The sequence below is a fragment of the Aedes albopictus genome, chromosome 3 (assembly GCF_035046485.1).
Source record: "Aedes albopictus strain Foshan chromosome 3, AalbF5, whole genome shotgun sequence".
In the NCBI taxonomy this organism is placed as follows: domain Eukaryota; kingdom Metazoa; phylum Arthropoda; class Insecta; order Diptera; family Culicidae; genus Aedes; species Aedes albopictus.
This window is the reverse complement of record NC_085138.1, coordinates 168,991,058-169,009,929: the sequence shown is the minus strand read 5'-3', so window position 1 is coordinate 169,009,929 and position 18,872 is coordinate 168,991,058. Positions and strand designations below refer to the sequence as shown.

The window sequence follows — 18,872 nt, the reverse complement described above, 5'->3', positions numbered from 1 at the left end:
AACTATGTAAGCATGAGCGCAATCTTGTCTAGGGTCAGCGAACGGTTGCTAGGTGGTTTGAAACGTAAAGCGATGGCCACAAAGTATAGCGAAACGATTAACTGAGGTGAACGCATCAAAGCGAAGGAACGAAAACGTGTCCGAAGAGAACGTAAAGTGAAACGTAGAGTGTGACGATACCCGGGCGGACTACATTACCACAGGGCTCAGTACTCATGAAATGAACGAAGCATAATATGTTGAGTTTGAATTCATTTTTATGTATTAATTCATTTTTTCGTTTTAAGCATCCAGTGTGAGAGTGTGTGAGTGTGTGTTGTGTAGTGTGTTCATGGCCATGATTATGAGGACATACCTGCGCAGGGTTCAACTTATGCTGTCAGCTGACGAGGGGTGCACGGACGGAGTGCGATGTTCTTGGCGAGCGCAGCGGCGGAGCAAGGGTTTGCCGCCGGGGCCGGCGGGATCCCGTTCCTTCGAGGGACGGCTCGGAAAAGAAGCTCGAATCACTGATGGCCGGAATAAAGGTGCGGGGAAGGGTTTCGGCAGGTCCAAGTACGCTACCCGATCACTCCTCTCAGAATGCGGGCAGGCCAGACAATCCTCTCCACCCGTTTGACTGCCAGCTCTGTGGCGGGCCTGGATGAGCGAGCGTCCTCGGAAATGTCCCACGTGGTCGTGTGGATGTTCAAAATGGCGGAGTGTGTAGCTGCGGGCTTGAAGCCCGTACAAAAAAGCGTCCGTTGGACGCTTTTGTACAGATTTAGAACTGCACAGATGAGCAGAGTTTCCGTTCCCAGTGATAAAATAAATCCGGAACTATTTTTAATAACTTAGATTGAAAAAATTGAAAGCACTATCACCGAAACTAACTGTCTGCTCACTTGCCGATCAGATTTGGTAATCTGAATCTATTCTACGAAACTTGATCGAACGTAAAATTTTACTGATCATGTAATTTGACATTTACTAATACAAAACTAAAAATTTAGACGAGTCAACCACAGTTCATATTTTCGACTCCTTTGGGCCATCTATGTTTCACCTTAACTTTTTAGTACAAATAACTTTAAAAGCTTTTATCCTATTTCAATGAGCTTTTATAGAAAGTTGTGTAATAAAGTGACTTAAATGTTTTAGTACAAAGAAGAGCTTTTATCCTAATTTAATGAGCTTTTATAGAAAGTTGTATAATAAAGTGACTTAAATATTTTAGTACAAAGAAGAGCTTTTATCCTAATTTAGCCGTGCATTTCAAATTCAACGATGTTAACCTTTTTTCTAAATATTCAATGAAAATAATTACTTTTAATTTACACCTAAAATCTTGAAAAACTATGTCCAATTATAAAAAGTGACTAAGCGTTACACCACACCACGCAATTTTATGAAAATTTGATCAATGAGATATTGATCAAATTTTCATAACCTGAAACAATACTTTAATTTATTTAAATTATCAATCTGTATAATGCTAATGTTGTATCCAATTGCTACTACTGTAAATTGACATACACCGTCATTGTATCCACTTGTTTGATCTCATACATCGGGTCCGAGAATTATGTTTTCTACATCATTGATTTTCGATTCTCAACTGATTTGTAGAACTTCCAAAACGTAAAATTTTTGTAACGTAAACGTTTTTCTGTTACATCGAATCTATTCGACTACCTGATGAAAAACTGAACACCTTCGCTCAAAATCATATGCATCAACTTTAAATATTGACTAAACTACTGATTTTTTGCGTTCAAACGGAACGTAAAGATTCACAACATTTCCCTCATCAACCATCTGTTGACAAACATATGTAAAGAGTGTTATGAAATCCATACATATCGTTATTTATTGACAGATTATCTGTACTAAACAAAAACATCGCACGGCAACCCGACAACTTCGAGATCAACCCTGTGTCACAATTGACGGAGCGATGAACTTTAATGAACTAACTTGAGCGGGAACTGTCAAACTGTGTCCGTAGAGAAGCAAGCTAACTAATATTAAACGTGGAGGCAGAAAACTGATATTTGCGGAGAATTGGATTGAATTTGCAAGAATCAATAACGGAGAGTACATCTAAAGGTGAATCTTCATCAGTTTACTTAAATTTCTATCTCTATTTTTAGGTAACAAAACTATGTGCATTAAAAAAAACTCGATAGACTCTTGCATGATGAAAAACGGAAGCATCGTTCGCCGAAGCACCTTAGTCCAAACTCACGCACACATCTCTATCGACCTGCCAATCAAAATGAATTTTATGCTACTTTATGCTACTTTATGCTACAGAATATTTCAAAGTGAAAGTGAACTTGCCGTATCACAAGAATCTAAAGTGGTATTTTCTATATACAAGTGAAGTTTGTTTACAAATATATGATGGATAACTACCTATATGCCGTTTACTGAAACCTGACTACGTGTTTTGTTAGGGAAGTGTCACCTATGGTAAATCTCTTCGAGAGTTTCATAGCCTAATCCCCTTCATAGTTTCTACAACTTTTTCAAAAATGTTGCGTGGAAGATTCCCAATCGTTTGCCTAGCTCGTTGGTCAACTCATAACTGTCACCAAGGACTTTCGTCACTGTTGCTGCTGTGTATCTTGGTGCCAGTTTGGCGCAGAAATCTTTTCCCTTGTCGGAAAGGAAGGTGCTTTTTTTGAGTACTTTTTCACCCACTACATATTTTGGTGCTTTTGCATTCGATCGTAAGTTATAATATTTAGCCTGTTTGCAGTACGCTTCATTTAGATTCTTTCGTACCTGTGCATATAATGTTTCCCTTTCTTTGGACGAGATCGTGTGTTGATTTTCGCCCGTTTCATTGAGAATTTCGTACTCCCGACCATCAGATATTATATTTCGCCCGAACGTTAGGAAGTACGGCGTATGTTTAGTTGATTCGTGGGTAGAGTTCCTTATTGCATTTGCAATGCTATGGATGTTATCTGCCCATGTTTTGTGGTTGCCCTTAATTGTGGCCCTAATTGCAGCCGTAATCACCCTATTCACCCTTTCTGAATTGTTGACTTGAGGGTGGTAGGATGGAGTGAGCCAATGGGTTATTCCATAGTGCGTACACAGATCCTTGAACAATTTTGACGTAAATTGGCTGCCATTATCCGTCAATACCGTCTGTGGTACTCCGAATAGTAAAAAGATCGACTGCTCAAGAAATTTCACCAAGGAGCAGGCCGTTGCCTGTTTAAAAGGTTGAACTAAAATAAACTTTGTAAAAATATCCGTGACCACTAGCAAACAAGTGCTTTGGGATCTACCTGATGGAGGAAACGGTCCCAGGTAATCTAGGGTCAGGAACTGCCAAGGATAGTCACAGTTTTGTTTTTGAGAACCCATGGGTGGGGTACTGTTAATGTTGGTGCTTTTGGACGTCTTGCAAGGTAGACATGCTTTACAAAACTGTTTGGTGTCGAGGCACATTCTTGGCCAAAAGAATTTTTCCTTAATACTTGCAATCGTTTTATCATACCCCAAATGAGCTGGCTCATGGACAGTTTGTAAAATTTGAAGTCTATCCTGTTTTGGGGGATAGTATTTCCATAAAAACCTTCTGTCTTCTATTTTGGAGCTATCTTGAACAAATTTGAATATTTTCCCACCTATGATTTTGAACTCAGTATACAGTGATGGATCTTTCAAGATTCTTTCCTTCAACTCTTCATAATCTCTATCTACCGTTTCAATTGACTCAATCCTCGATAAGCAATCTGCTAGGACATTGTCTCTACCTTTCCTGTATTGGATATTGAAATCGAAGGACTGAAGTTTTAAGGCCCAACGGAGAAGCCTCGAATTTCCGTTGGCTGCTGTAATCGTGAAGAGCCACGTTATGCTTTTTGCGTCCGTTATAACCGTAAAGGTGGTGCCTTCCACGTAATGACGAAAGTTTTCTACCGCCAATAATACTGCCAGACATTCTTTTTCAGTCGCTGCATATTTGCGTTGCGTACTGGTAAGTTTCTTACTATAGTATGCTACTATTCTTTTCCCTTCAGGGTGCTCTTGTAAAAGTGCTGCCCCTACAGCAAGTTGCGATGCATCGGTTTCAATTATGAAGGGGATGTCATAACGAGGGTTAGCCAGCACGGGAGACGAAGTTAGAACCGATTTTAACTCATCAAGGGCACGTTCAGCTTCTTCATTCCATTTAAATTTTTTTGATTTCTTGAGGAGGTCTGTGATCGGTGTAGTGATGTGGCTGTAATTTTTTATAAATTTTTGGTAAAACCCCATCAACCCCATAAGTCGACGGATGTCCCTTATGGACTTAGGGCGCGGGTAATTCAATATTGGTTCTAACTTTGAACTGTCAATAGCCAAACCATTTTCCGTTAATAGGTAGCCCAGGTATTTAACTTGCCGCCTACAAAAACGGCTTTTTTCCACCGAAATAGTAAGCCCTGCTTTTGTAAGTCGTTTAGCCACCTCTTTTAGAAGACGAAAGTGCTCGTCTAAGGACTCGGTGGCTATCACGATATCATCCAAGTAGATGAAAACATATGGTTCAAGATCAAAACCTATTGCTCTATTCATCAACCTGCTCATCGTGAATGGAGCGTTCTTTAGGCCGAATGGAACCACTTTGAAGCGAAATAGGCCCTTAGGGGTCCGGAAGGCGGTAAAGTTCCTTGAGCTTTCCTTCAATGGGACTTGAAAATAAGCATCTTTCAAGTCGATGATGCTAAAATATCTAGCTTTTTGTAACCTATGAAATATCTCATTCATATTACGCATGGGGTACGCGTCTTTTTTGGTAATCGAATTAATTTTCCGCGAATCCAAGCAAACCCGAATTTTACCGTTTGATTTCTTGACAGGCACTAACGGGCTAGCATATTCACTAGTACATTCTTCTATAACGTCTAATCTCTCATAACGTTCAAGCTCCTTTTCGATGCTGTCCCATACGCTTGGTGAGTACCTATACATAGGTAAATCTCGCATCTTGGCCCCCTCTATAATCTCTATTTCATGCTCAATCAAATTGGTTCTCCCTAATTTGTTTTCGCTGGTTAATTCAAAACATTTCAATGCTTCCGTAAGCTGCTTCCTTTCGAGGTCTGTAAGGTCGTGTTCAGTTTCAATTGTATCAATATTTTCCTCAGGATTACAAGGTAGTTCAAGTGACGGTACATCCAAAGACTCATCAAGTTCAGGTTGAGCTTTGTAAGTTAGTCGGTTCTCTTTGTCGGTAAGTTCTAGAGAACATATTGTCAAACAAATCTCGGGTTCAATGCTAGAAGAATCGTTTTGAAAATCGTGATTCGACGAAATAAAATTCATTATCGGTTGTCCGTTTGTATCCAATAGATCAACGTCAGTGATTTGGTCATCGAACTTCATCATTGGGCGTATCTCGAACGCATTCCAGAAGTCCATCCCTAAAATTAAGGGCTTAGACAATTGTGGGACAATTATGGTTGGAATTACCTTTGTAATTCCCGCGAATGTGTAAGGCACATTCGCGTACCCAAGACATTCGTGTGCTGTGTCGTCTGCAGTGCTCACAACGACATTAGCATCAAAAAGTTTCAAATCATGTTTTTTTAGGATTTTTGTCGAGTTCAGTACACTTATACTAGCGCCCGAGTCGAGAAGTGCAATAACCTCAGTGTCTAAAATAGAGACTCGTATTCTCGGACATACGTTGGGGTTGACCTTAATATGCATAGTCTCGTGGTATCTTTGAAATAATTTAGAGCTCTCTAGTTTGGGAACCACTGTTTGCGAGATGAATGAGTTCCCGTCTCCGCATCTCGCATTTAGTTTAACGATTGCTGTTGTTGCTGAGGGTCGACCTGAGGATGATTTCGTTCACATGTTCTAGTAGTGCGGCCGATATTCCCACAGGCGTAACAAAAAATCAACTTTCTTTCTTTACATGCCCTCCAATGATGGCCCGCCTTCTGACAATTCCAGCATTTCAATGTAGCTTGTTCTGCCATCGGTGAAAAGGTGGTTTTGTCTGAAGAGTTCAGTTTTTGAGTATCTTTTGAAATTTTCAATTTCCTCTGAAGCGCGTTAACTACATACTCTTCTGATGACGAGTATTCACTGTCAGAGTTGCTCTGTGCATCTATATGATGCACTTCATTACGCATGGCATGCCCAGTGCGATACAAGCCAGGATCGTTCGCATCGATCCTATGGTTGAGTTCCAATAAGCGTTCTAAATTGTGAACTCGTGTAGTGGCTAATTTCGATCTATAGTGGGGACGCATGTTCTCCCATACGATCTCAAAAATAGTTCTTGAAGAATGGGGTCTTTTCAAGCATTGATTTAATTTTTCTACTTCTGTAACAAAAGCTACAAAAGTTTCTCCTCTTCTTTGTCTCAATTCTCTCAACTGACTACGAATTCCCCTATCTCGGTTCGGGTTGCCAAACCTAAACCGAATTTCGCTTTCGAACTTTTCCCAGGTAGTACAATAACTTTCTCTGGTGAACCACCAGTCACTTGCTTCCCCCTTTAACTTGTAGTGAATTTTATCCAAAAGTTCTTCCTTTCCCACTCTCTCGTGTTTCGCTAATTTTTTTACTCGGTTTAAGAAGTCTTCCACCTGAATTGATCTGGTATCCCCGCTAAAAACAATATCCCAGCTTTCTACCCTTGATCTGGAATTCCTAAAATAATCATCTCTATAACTTCTACTACGTCTGAGGGAGGGTGGTGAACGGTGAGAGTATCTGTCTCTGTGCCGTCTTCTTTCCTCTTCATGATCTGTACTACTTTCGCTAATCGAACTCGAAATCGTCCTACCTCTGGATTTGTTGTGAGATCTGTTTTCAAATTTCCTCTTTTCTTTGCCTACCGAATCATTCTCATCCGTATCAGAGTCGGACGAGGAAAAAGATGGATTGTTCTGATGACGGTTATTTTGTCTTTTCCTAAACTGGTCATACTCGTACCCTGGCTCCTTAAAATCACTTGTTCTCCTCTCTTTTTGTGCTTCCTTTGACGGCCTGAATTCGCGTTTTTGTTTATTATCTTTTGTTTCATTTCCTTCCGGCTTTGTCGAAACAATTTTCTTATCTGATTCGGTTTCTCTATCGTCATCTAGTATCTTATTCTTAGGAAACGTTCCTGTTCTACTACTTCCTTGTTTTTTCTTTTGAAAAGTAGCTGCAGGGTCTGGATTTCTCCAAGACTCTTTGAGCGCCTTGGCTCCAGCTCCTACATCTAAATCTGTCTCCTCATTCGGTTGGTCCGGATCATACGTCACTCTTTGACGGTAAGCGCGTAAAAATTCTTCTATCTTTTTGCACTGTTCGTCTTTCAATTTTTCCTCATCTTCATTTTTTGTTCCTGCTGATGAAAACCTAATCAAATAATGTCTCAGTCTAGAAACAATAGTGTAATCAAACTCTTTTCGCAACGTTTGTTTCAATAACTTGAGTGTACCACCAAGAGTTTCAACTTCTTCTACAATTGGCAAGTTCGTGATAAAAAGTTTAGGCTCCTTTCTCTCTGTTTTATAAGCACATCTTAAGGCTCTCCTTTTGTCTTCCAATTTAGCATCGATTTCAATTTCAATTCCCCTTATAGCTATTTCAAAATTAAGCTCATCTTCTTGCAGATGATCAGCATTCGGAAGGATATAAAATCTAACCATTTTTCTGAATCTTTTAGTTTTACTTACAAAAAATAACTAATAATTTCAATTGATTTTCAAACAATTTTGAAAGTTCTAATTCTCTATATATTATTACAAACAAATGAAAAAGAAAATAGATTCCGTTTTGTAAGTTCAAAAAAAAAAAATAAAAAATAATGAAAAAAAGAAAAAGAAAAAAAAACAATTAAAAGGAATATAATAGAAATAATGTAGTCAATAACCCAATAAAATATACGAAACTCACTGAAAATATTCTTATTTAAACAATAGCATCTAATCACTAACAAAATATCTACAAAAAAAATTCAATCCACAATACTATTCCCTCTAAAGTTCACTTTAATATTATCTAACCCAATTAAATAAAATTCTGTTTCTTTAACCGTTGCTTTAGTTTTCACTTTTTAATCAATTCAAGTCATTAACCCTAACTTAAGAAAAAAAAAAACAAAAAAAATCTAAATAAAACATTAACCTAAGGAAACAAAATAAAGTAATAAAGAGAATATCGGTATTGGTTGTTGTACTATACAATCAACTGTAAAAAATTGAATCAAAAAAAAAAAAAATACAATAAACTTTCGTGGATAACACGTCTCAAATTTCAATCTAAGCTGTAGCAATTGGACCAATTTTTTTTGCGTTGGGCGCCAATGTAACCGTTCGTCGATTTCTATTAAAGCTTGACGCAAACTCAGTGGCTTAAGCGCCACTCTCGATTCCGAGAGACCACTGGTCGTTTTATTCGAATTTGCCCGACTAAACTATGTAAGCATGAGCGCAATCTTGTCTAGGGTCAGCGAACGGTTGCTAGGTGGTTTGAAACGTAAAGCGATGGCCACAAAGTATAGCGAAACGATTAACTGAGGTGAACGCATCAAAGCGAAGGAACGAAAACGTGTCCGAAGAGAACGTAAAGTGAAACGTAGAGTGTGACGATACCCGGGCGGACTACATTACCACAGGGCTCAGTACTCATGAAATGAACGAAGCATAATATGTTGAGTTTGAATTCATTTTTATGTATTAATTCATTTTTTCGTTTTAAGCATCCAGTGTGAGAGTGTGTGAGTGTGTGTTGTGTAGTGTGTTCATGGCCATGATTATGAGGACATACCTGCGCAGGGTTCAACTTATGCTGTCAGCTGACGAGGGGTGCACGGACGGAGTGCGATGTTCTTGGCGAGCGCAGCGGCGGAGCAAGGGTTTGCCGCCGGGGCCGGCGGGATCCCGTTCCTTCGAGGGACGGCTCGGAAAAGAAGCTCGAATCACTGATGGCCGGAATAAAGGTGCGGGGAAGGGTTTCGGCAGGTCCAAGTACGCTACCCGATCACTCCTCTCAGAATGCGGGCAGGCCAGACAATCCTCTCCACCCGTTTGACTGCCAGCTCTGTGGCGGGCCTGGATGAGCGAGCGTCCTCGGAAATGTCCCACGTGGTCGTGTGGATGTTCAAAATGGCGGAGTGTGTAGCTGCGGGCTTGAAGCCCGTACAAAAAAGCGTCCGTTGGACGCTTTTGTACAGATTTAGAACTGCACAGATGAGCAGAGTTTCCGTTCCCAGTGATAAAATAAATCCGGAACTATTTTTAATAACTTAGATTGAAAAAATTGAAAGCACTATCACCGAAACTAACTGTCTGCTCACTTGCCGATCAGATTTGGTAATCTGAATCTATTCTACGAAACTTGATCGAACGTAAAATTTTACTGATCATGTAATTTGACATTTACTAATACAAAACTAAAAATTTAGACGAGTCAACCACAGTTCATATTTTCGACTCCTTTGGGCCATCTATGTTTCACCTTAACTTTTTAGTACAAATAACTTTAAAAGCTTTTATCCTATTTCAATGAGCTTTTATAGAAAGTTGTGTAATAAAGTGACTTAAATGTTTTAGTACAAAGAAGAGCTTTTATCCTAATTTAATGAGCTTTTATAGAAAGTTGTATAATAAAGTGACTTAAATATTTTAGTACAAAGAAGAGCTTTTATCCTAATTTAGCCGTGCATTTCAAATTCAACGATGTTAACCTTTTTTCTAAATATTCAATGAAAATAATTACTTTTAATTTACACCTAAAATCTTGAAAAACTATGTCCAATTATAAAAAGTGACTAAGCGTTACACCACACCACGCAATTTTATGAAAATTTGATCAATGAGATATTGATCAAATTTTCATAACCCCACGTTGGGCGCCAATGTAACCGTTCGTCGATTTCTATTAAAGCTTGACGCAAACTCAGTGGCTTAAGCGCCACTCTCGATTCCGAGAGACCACTGGTCGTTTTATTCGAATTTGCCCGACTAAACTATGTAAGCATGAGCGCAATCTTGTCTAGGGTCAGCGAACGGTTGCTAGGTGGTTTGAAACGTAAAGCGATGGCCACAAAGTATAGCGAAACGATTAACTGAGGTGAACGCATCAAAGCGAAGGAACGAAAACGTGTCCGAAGAGAACGTAAAGTGAAACGTAGAGTGTGACGATACCCGGGCGGACTACATTACCACAGGGCTCAGTACTCATGAAATGAACGAAGCATAATATGTTGAGTTTGAATTCATTTTTATGTATTAATTCATTTTTTCGTTTTAAGCATCCAGTGTGAGAGTGTGTGAGTGTGTGTTGTGTAGTGTGTTCATGGCCATGATTATGAGGACATACCTGCGCAGGGTTCAACTTATGCTGTCAGCTGACGAGGGGTGCACGGACGGAGTGCGATGTTCTTGGCGAGCGCAGCGGCGGAGCAAGGGTTTGCCGCCGGGGCCGGCGGGATCCCGTTCCTTCGAGGGACGGCTCGGAAAAGAAGCTCGAATCACTGATGGCCGGAATAAAGGTGCGGGGAAGGGTTTCGGCAGGTCCAAGTACGCTACCCGATCACTCCTCTCAGAATGCGGGCAGGCCAGACAATCCTCTCCACCCGTTTGACTGCCAGCTCTGTGGCGGGCCTGGATGAGCGAGCGTCCTCGGAAATGTCCCACGTGGTCGTGTGGATGTTCAAAATGGCGGAGTGTGTAGCTGCGGGCTTGAAGCCCGTACAAAAAAGCGTCCGTTGGACGCTTTTGTACAGATTTAGAACTGCACAGATGCGCAGAGTTTCCGTTCCCAGTGATAAAATAAATCCGGAACTATTTTTAATAACTTAGATTGAAAAAATTGAAAGCACTATCACCGAAACTAACTGTCTGCTCACTTGCCGATCAGATTTGGTAATCTGAATCTATTCTACGAAACTTGATCGAACGTAAAATTTTACTGATCATGTAATTTGACATTTACTAATACAAAACTAAAAATTTAGACGAGTCAACCACAGTTCATATTTTCGACTCCTTTGGGCCATCTATGTTTCACCTTAACTTTTTAGTACAAATAACTTTAAAAGCTTTTATCCTATTTCAATGAGCTTTTATAGAAAGTTGTGTAATAAAGTGACTTAAATGTTTTAGTACAAAGAAGAGCTTTTATCCTAATTTAATGAGCTTTTATAGAAAGTTGTATAATAAAGTGACTTAAATATTTTAGTACAAAGAAGAGCTTTTATCCTAATTTAGCCGTGCATTTCAAATTCAACGATGTTAACCTTTTTTCTAAATATTCAATGAAAATAATTACTTTTAATTTACACCTAAAATCTTGAAAAACTATGTCCAATTATAAAAAGTGACTAAGCGTTACAGCCAAAGTCAGCCACTGTGGCGGCCATATTGGGATTCTAACAAGTCTGTCCTTAATGCTCTGGAAATTTTTCTCCCATGACTTGCATCACATGTATAAATCAAAGCAATTTCTGAAATGTGTGCACTTCTATTGACAGATTATTTCAAATTTGAACCATATATCTCAAATTCATCACCACCAACCCCGGCGAAGACTGGCCTAGCTATATAGCACTGTAGAAATGCCAATGCAGAACCCGTAACTTCCGGGTTAGTCCAGCTCCCTGGGTTAGTGGGCTGGTGTCAGGCCCTGCGAGCCAGCCGAAAAATCAACAAGAGAAGAATACGAACCCATACCAATGGCGACGACCACAGCGACGATAGGGACTTGCAATTGGAAGCTCGGTACGTGGAACTGCAGATCTCTCAATTTCATCGGGAGCACCCGCATACTCGCCGATATACTAAAGGACCGCGGATTCGGAATCGTAGCGCTGCAGGAGGTGTGTTGGACAGGATCTATGGTGCGAACGTTTAGAGGTAATCATACTATCTACCAGAGTTGCGGCAACACACGTGAGCTGAGAAGAGCTTTTATAGTGATGGGCGACATGCAGAGGCGCGTGATCGGTTGGTGGCCGATCGACGAAAGAATGTGCAGGTTGAGGATCAAGGGCCGATTCTTCAACATCAGCATAATAAACGTGCACAGCCCTCACTCCGGAAGCACTGATGATGACAAAGACGCATTTTACGCGCAGTTCGAACGTGAGTACGACCGCTGCCCAAACCACGACGTCAAGATCATCATAGGGGATCTAAACGCTCAGGTAGGCCAGGAGGAGGAATTCAGACCGACGATTGGAAAGTTCAGCGCCCGCCGCCTCCAAGAACATGGCCATTCGTAGCACCTTCTTCCAGCACAGCTTCCCGTATCGTTACACCTGGAGATCACCACAACAAACGGAATCGCAAATCGACCACGTTCTGATTGATGGACGGTACTTCTCCGACATTATCGACGTCAGGACCTATCGTGGCGCTAATATCGACTCTGATTACTACATGGTGATGGTTAAACTGCGCCCAAAACTCTCCGTTTTTAACAACGTACAGTACCGGCGGCCGCCCCGGTACGATCTAGTTCTAGAGCGACTGAAGCAACCGGATATCACCACCGCATACACGCAGAATCTCCAGGCAGCGTTGCCGGACGAGGGGTGCTCGATGTGGCCCCTCTAGAGGACTGCTGGAGTACAGTCAAACATCGTCAACAGTCATCAACAACGCAGCCGAGAGCACTATCGGGTACGTAGAACGGAGTCGACGAAACGATTGGTTGGACGAGGAGTGCAGAGCGGTTCTGGAGGAGAAGGATGCAGCACGGGCGGTAATGCTGCAGCATGGAACCCGACAGAATGTGGAGCGATACAGACAGAAGCGGAAGCAGCAGACCCGTCTCTTCCGGGAGAAAAAGCGCTGCCTGGAAGAAGCGGAGTGCGAGGAAATCGAACTGCTGTGCCGTTCACAAGAAACACGTAAGTTCTACCAGTAGCTCAACGCAACACGCAAAGGCTACGTGCCGCAAGCCGAAATCTGCAGGAATAAGGACGGGAGCCTCCTGAAGGACAAACGTGAGGTGATCGAAAGGTGGAAGCAGCACTTCGACGAGCACCTGAATGGCGAAGAGAATGTAAGCAAGGAGGACCAAGGCAGCGGAGGAAATGACTATGTTGGTGCAGCAGAGGACGGGAACGAACCAACTCCCACGCTGAGGGAAGTTAAGGTTGCCATCCACCAGCTCAAAAACAACAAAGCGGCTGGTGAGGACGGTATCGCAGCAGAACTCATCAAGTTGGGCCCGGAAAAGTTGGCCACCTGTCTGCACCAGTTAGTAGTCAAATTCTGGGAAACTGAACAGCTACCGGAGGAGTGGAAGGAAGGGATAATCTGTCCCATCCACAAGAAAGGTGACAAGTTAATGTTTGAGAACTTTCGAGCGATCACCATTTTGAATGCCGCCCACAAAGTGCTATCCCAGATCATCTTCCGTCGTCTTTCACCTAAAGTAAATGAGTTCGTGGGAAGTTACCAAGCCGGTTTCATCGACGGCCAATCGATAACGGGCCAGATCTTCACCGTACGGCAAATCCTCCAGAAATGCCGTGAATTCCAGGTCCCAACGCATCACCTGTTCATCGACTTCAAAGCGGCATACGACAGTATCGACCGCACAGAGCTATGGAAAATTATGGACGAGAACAGCTTTCCCGGGAAGCTGACTAGACTGATAAGAGCAACGATGGACGGTGTGCAGAACAGCGTAAGGATTTCGGGTGAACTATCCAGTTCATTTGAATCTCGACGGGGATTACGACAAGGTGATGGACTTTCCTGCCTACTATTCAACATCGCCCTGGAAGGTGTGATGCGACGAGCCGGGCTCAACAGCCGGGGTACGATATTCACAAAATCTAGCCAATTTGTCTGTTTTGCGGATGACATGGATATTATTGCTAGAACACTTGGAACGGTGGCAGAACTGTACACCCGCCTGAAACGTGAAGCAGCAAAGGTCGGACTGGTGGTGAATGCGGCTAAGACAAAGTACATGCTGGTAGGTGGGACTGAGCGAGACAGGACAAACCTTGGCAGCGATGTTACGATAGACAGGGATATTTTCAAGGTGGTAGAAGAATTCGTCTACCTCGGTTCCTTGCTAACGGCTGAAAATAACGTGAGTCGTGAAATACGAAGGCGCATCATCAGTGGAAGTCGTGCCTACTACGGGCTCCAGAAGAAACTGCGGTCAAGACGCTAATAAGACCGGTGGTTCTCTACGGACACGAGACATGGACGATGCTCAAGGAGGACCTTCAAGCACTCGGAATTTTCGAGCGACGCGTACCAAGGACGATCTTTGGCGGCGTGCAGGAGAACGGTGTGTGGCGGATGAACCACGAGCTCACTGTACTCTACGGTGAACCCAACATCTTGAAAGTGGCTAAAGCTGGGCGGATACGGTGGGCAGAGCATGTTGCAAGAATGCCGGACAACAACCCTTCAAAGTTGGTGTTTGCTAACCATCCGGTTAGTACAAGAAGGCGTGGAGCGCAGAGAGCACGATGGGCGGACCAGGTGGAGCATGATCTGGCGAGCGTTGGGCGTGGCCGACGTAGGAGAGCTGCAGCTGCAAATCGAGTATATGGCGGCAAATTGTTGATTCAGTATTATCATGAATATGATGTTACCGTCAAACGGGGTTACTTGCAACAGCGGTGTAACTTGCAACACGATGACATACACTAAATGTGAAGCATTTTCTAATAATAATGAAAACTAGTATGCCCTACTATTTCGGTTATAGAGATTATTTGTATCAAAGAGCGATTTAGTGTAAAAATTAGCTTTGTTTCTTTGTTTATGGTTTAGCTACTCTGTTAAAACGGATTGCTCATTTTATGCCATAAAAGCAAGTATGAAAATCGTGCTTGACCTCTCCCTTATGGTAAGTGTGATAAGTCTGATGACCTTGCTTGCAGTTAGGGTACCTTATAGTAAGCTTAGCTAAACGATAAAAGTTTGATAAACTTATCGACTGAGTTATGCAAAAAATCAATATTATATTCGACAACCACTATGGGGTAACTTGCAACAGTTGAATTTGACGAAACCTTCTATTATTTATCTTCATTTCACGATATATTTGACAGAAATAACCGAAATGGATCATTTCTTGATTACGCAACGAGTTCATTTTCAAATGACAACTCATTTTTACATTTCTTTGAACGTGATTTTCAAAGATTGTTAGGAAATACCACATTTAAAGTTTTATTCAGGTTTAATCTTGTTAAAAGTTCAATGTTTGTTTATGAACGCTGTAGAGCAATCACCAACATCAATTCTGAACCTAGATGGAGTAAATTATTTCAGCTTAATACCCAAATTGGCGAATTTGAATTTACAAAGTCGAATAGGTGTGTTTCAATCATGTTAATTTGGCTGAAATTGCGAAACACCACTTTAAACTGAAAATTTCTTAAAGATGACTCACTCTACCTTTTCAAGAAAAGACAATAATCATTGTTGACGTTTTGTAATGAGTGCTAAGTCACGAGAATAATATATATTTTATATTTGAGGGACGTGAGACCTGTTGCTAAACGATATACTCTCGCTTGCAATAACTATCAATTCTTTCATGAAAAATTATGTGTCAATTGATTAGTGTACATTTTTTTATGGTATGTTTCATGCATAACATCAAAAATTTACAATACGACTAAATACTAGAATGTTAGTGCTGTATAATGATAGCTAACTTAGCTTCATGTCCTGTGTTGCAAGCAGTCCTGCAAAATATCAGTCTCAGTGCCTGTTTTTCAGCCGAAAATGAATGACTGCGGCGGTCGTTTTCAGTTCCTCGATGTGAGAACTGACAGAGTCCGAAAGCTCCATTCGTGAGCGACCCAACACGATCAATTCCCAATCATCCACACACTACTCATGTTGAAAGGCCATTCGTCTCAAGCGGTGGCTTGTGAGAGTGAGTGCCCTATACGTTAGCACGGGTGAAAACACTCAACTACAGAAAATTGAATGGAAATTAAGCCCTGCCAGCTCTCGCTTTCAGCTCGATGCGTGCGAGTGTGAGTACCTATTTCATTTCGCTCCCGTATTGCTGATCGGAAAGCAACTTTGACAGGAAAACCAAAACGGAGAAAATGAAAAAAGTAAAATATCGCTATCATAAAGGCCTGTCGATAAATTGCACCACTGGTTGCAAGTTACCCCACAGATGGGGAAACTTGCAACAAGCATGTATTTCGCACCTCCTGATTAGGTGGCAACGTATTTTGGTAAACCAAGTGCTGCATAGTATTCTACTCAGGGTAATTAGCGTACACGATGCTTCACAGGATGTTTCAAATTTTTAGATTTTCAAAGATATTGCTTCAAAGTCGAAAAGTGTTGCAAGTTACCCCATTTGACGGTAACTAAATAAATGAATGAAACCTCAAATTCAGAATAGTTTGGATGATCCAGCATGCCTCTAAGGAGGGGATAACATGCCTCTGGATCCCACCTACTGCTGCTTCTAAGAGTCGTTTTCTTCACCTCGGCTTAACCATATAGCTAAACCAGGTTTAACGCTTAAGCCAGAGATGTATTTACGTGTATGATATGATTCAATTGATCTTTTATGTTCACCAAAACACACTATACCAAGTTTTAAATGTAGCCGATGGATTGTTACCAGTGTGGATATAAACGCCTTAATTTCAGAATGATTGGTATGGCCTAATGAAACACCATTCATGTGGAGTAAGTCTTATATACTCTGGTTTATGAGTATGGCTCTAATGAAATCAGTTAATATCCTATTACAGTTAGGGCCGATTTCTTTACCCTGGCTTAAGAGTCAAACCAGGTTTAACTATATGGGTAAGCCTGGCTTACCGGTTAAGCCGGCCCTTAAAGGCCTAACAATCAGAACTTCAGAGAATTTTATGTTGCCTAGATAATCACCTGGTCATGACAATCATCAGGCCTCCAGGGAGGAATCACCGCGCCCGCCACCCTGAATTTCTATCGACGGTGATGAAATCGAGGCGGTTGAAGAACTCGTGTACTTGGGCTCACTAGTGACCGCCGACAACGACACTAGCAGAGAAATTCGGACTCCGCAGAACTCTACGATCGAACAAAGTTCGCCGTCACACGAAGTCTACAAAACGCTGATTAAACCGGTAGTCCTCTATGAGCACGAAACATGGACCCTACGTGCAGGAGGACCAAAGCGCCCTTGGAGTTTTCAAACAGAAGGTGTTGCGTACCATCTACGGCGGAGTGCAGATGGAAGACGGGACTTGGAGAAGGCGAATGAACCACGAGCTGCATCAGCTCCTGAGAGAACCAACCATCGTCCATACCGCGAAAATCGGGAGGCTACGGTGGACGGGTCACGTCATCAGGATGTCGGATAGCAACCCGACTAAAATGATTCTCAAGAGTCATCCGACCGGTATAAGAAGACGTGGTGCGCAGCGAGCTAGGTGGGTCGACCAAGTGGAGGACGATCTGCGGAACCTACGCAGAGTGCGGAACTGGAGACAAACAGCCATGGACCGAGTGGAATGGAGGCGGCTACTATGTACAGCAGAGGCCACCCCGGCCTTAGCCCGATCGGTAAGGTAACGTAAGTAAGTTTTGGACGATACAAATCTAGTCGTTTTGAATTTCCCCAGACTGAGAAAGTCAGTTAAAATAATCAACAAATTGTCTAAAAACGAGTTCCACAAATAAAAAACAGAATTAGGTCCCTATCTTAGGCCAACATTGTTGATCTTCCAATATAGGAACGATTTTATGACACGTCACGTAAATGTTATGCCATTTCCCTTACACAACGTGAACCAACAAAAACAAAACTCTTCGCTGTTTTGCATAAATTTGGGAGATACCTATAAGAAACCTGTTTCTCACATGTATCTTTAACTAATCGGCCTGTCAATACGTGCCGGAATCGCTCGCCTTTCACCGCTCATTTTTGGGGACACGTTGTGTAACACAACATCGTAATCCGATTATGATTTTGGTTGTATGACTGGCGAAAACTTCATAATAACTCGTTCGGTGGGTCATTTCTTTTGTGGACACGATCTCCACCTTTACAGTCACGCGGAAGGAAGTTAGTTTATTCGTCCATCTGTAGCATAAATAAACACATTTGCCCATCGTTCGCAGTCCAGTAACCGCGTGTAACCACAAGAAATCAAGTTTTGTGCGGGTCACTGAACTACGCTACGCTGCTTGCGGATTGTACTACGCCATCATCAACCATATACCATACCAAATACTGAGTTGACGGCGATGACTTCTGCTCTCTTTACGCGACTTTAGCGTTGCTGTGGTGATTATTCTAGCATGAAAGAAACAAAAAGTGCGGAATAATACCGACAATAACGCTCGAGGAATAACATTATCTCGAGTGCTTTCTTTGCTTGCAGCTTGTCGATCGACCGACCGACCTCGCGCAGTCTGTATGGTTTACTTTCATACTTTCATCTGAACCCCAGCTGGACACTACGGCGGACGATGACGATGGAGTTGTTATAATGAACGTTTATCCGCTCACCAAGGGCACGCACCACAATCTCGGCAACGGGGAACCCGAGGACTGATGTTTTGTAGTCACGCATGATGGATGCTCATTACTTTTTTTCGAATGCTCTTACAGTTTTTATGAGTTCCGCAATAATAAAGCTTTCATTGACCGTGAAGCGCACAGGTGGACCAGAACTTTGGTGATACAGAATAAAATAAGGTCGTTTCTGAAACAGATTTCTAAGATGATTCTAAGCTCTATAAAAGCTTTTGTAAAAATATAAATAATCTCTCGCGTTTAGTATCATACAGGCGTATCTACAATGATCGATTTCCCTTCATCGATTTTCTCTTCGGATTATTCCGGGAAATATGATCAATGGGATGATCTCTCGGTGTGTTTCAGTACAGGACGACTTAGACTAGCATCTAAGGGTCTGTTCCAATTGGAGA

The 18,872-nt window shown here is 41.9% G+C and overlaps 1 protein-coding gene across 1 annotated transcript; it reads right to left on the bottom strand.

The window, feature by feature from the left end:
* Positions 1–237: 237 nt before the first annotated feature.
* Positions 238–11,321, bottom strand: LOC134292015 (uncharacterized). Its single transcript, XM_062860641.1, has one exon. The coding sequence runs from the start codon at positions 7,638–7,640 to the stop codon at positions 5,790–5,792; it is 1,851 nt and encodes a 616-aa protein (XP_062716625.1). The 5' UTR covers positions 7,641–11,321; the 3' UTR covers positions 238–5,789.
* Positions 11,322–18,872: the final 7,551 nt, after the last annotated feature.

Coding starts and splice junctions, on each gene's coding strand:
- LOC134292015 (XM_062860641.1), bottom strand. CDS start 7,640: ATGGTTAGATTTTATATCCTTCCGAATGCTGATCATCTGCAAGAAGAT.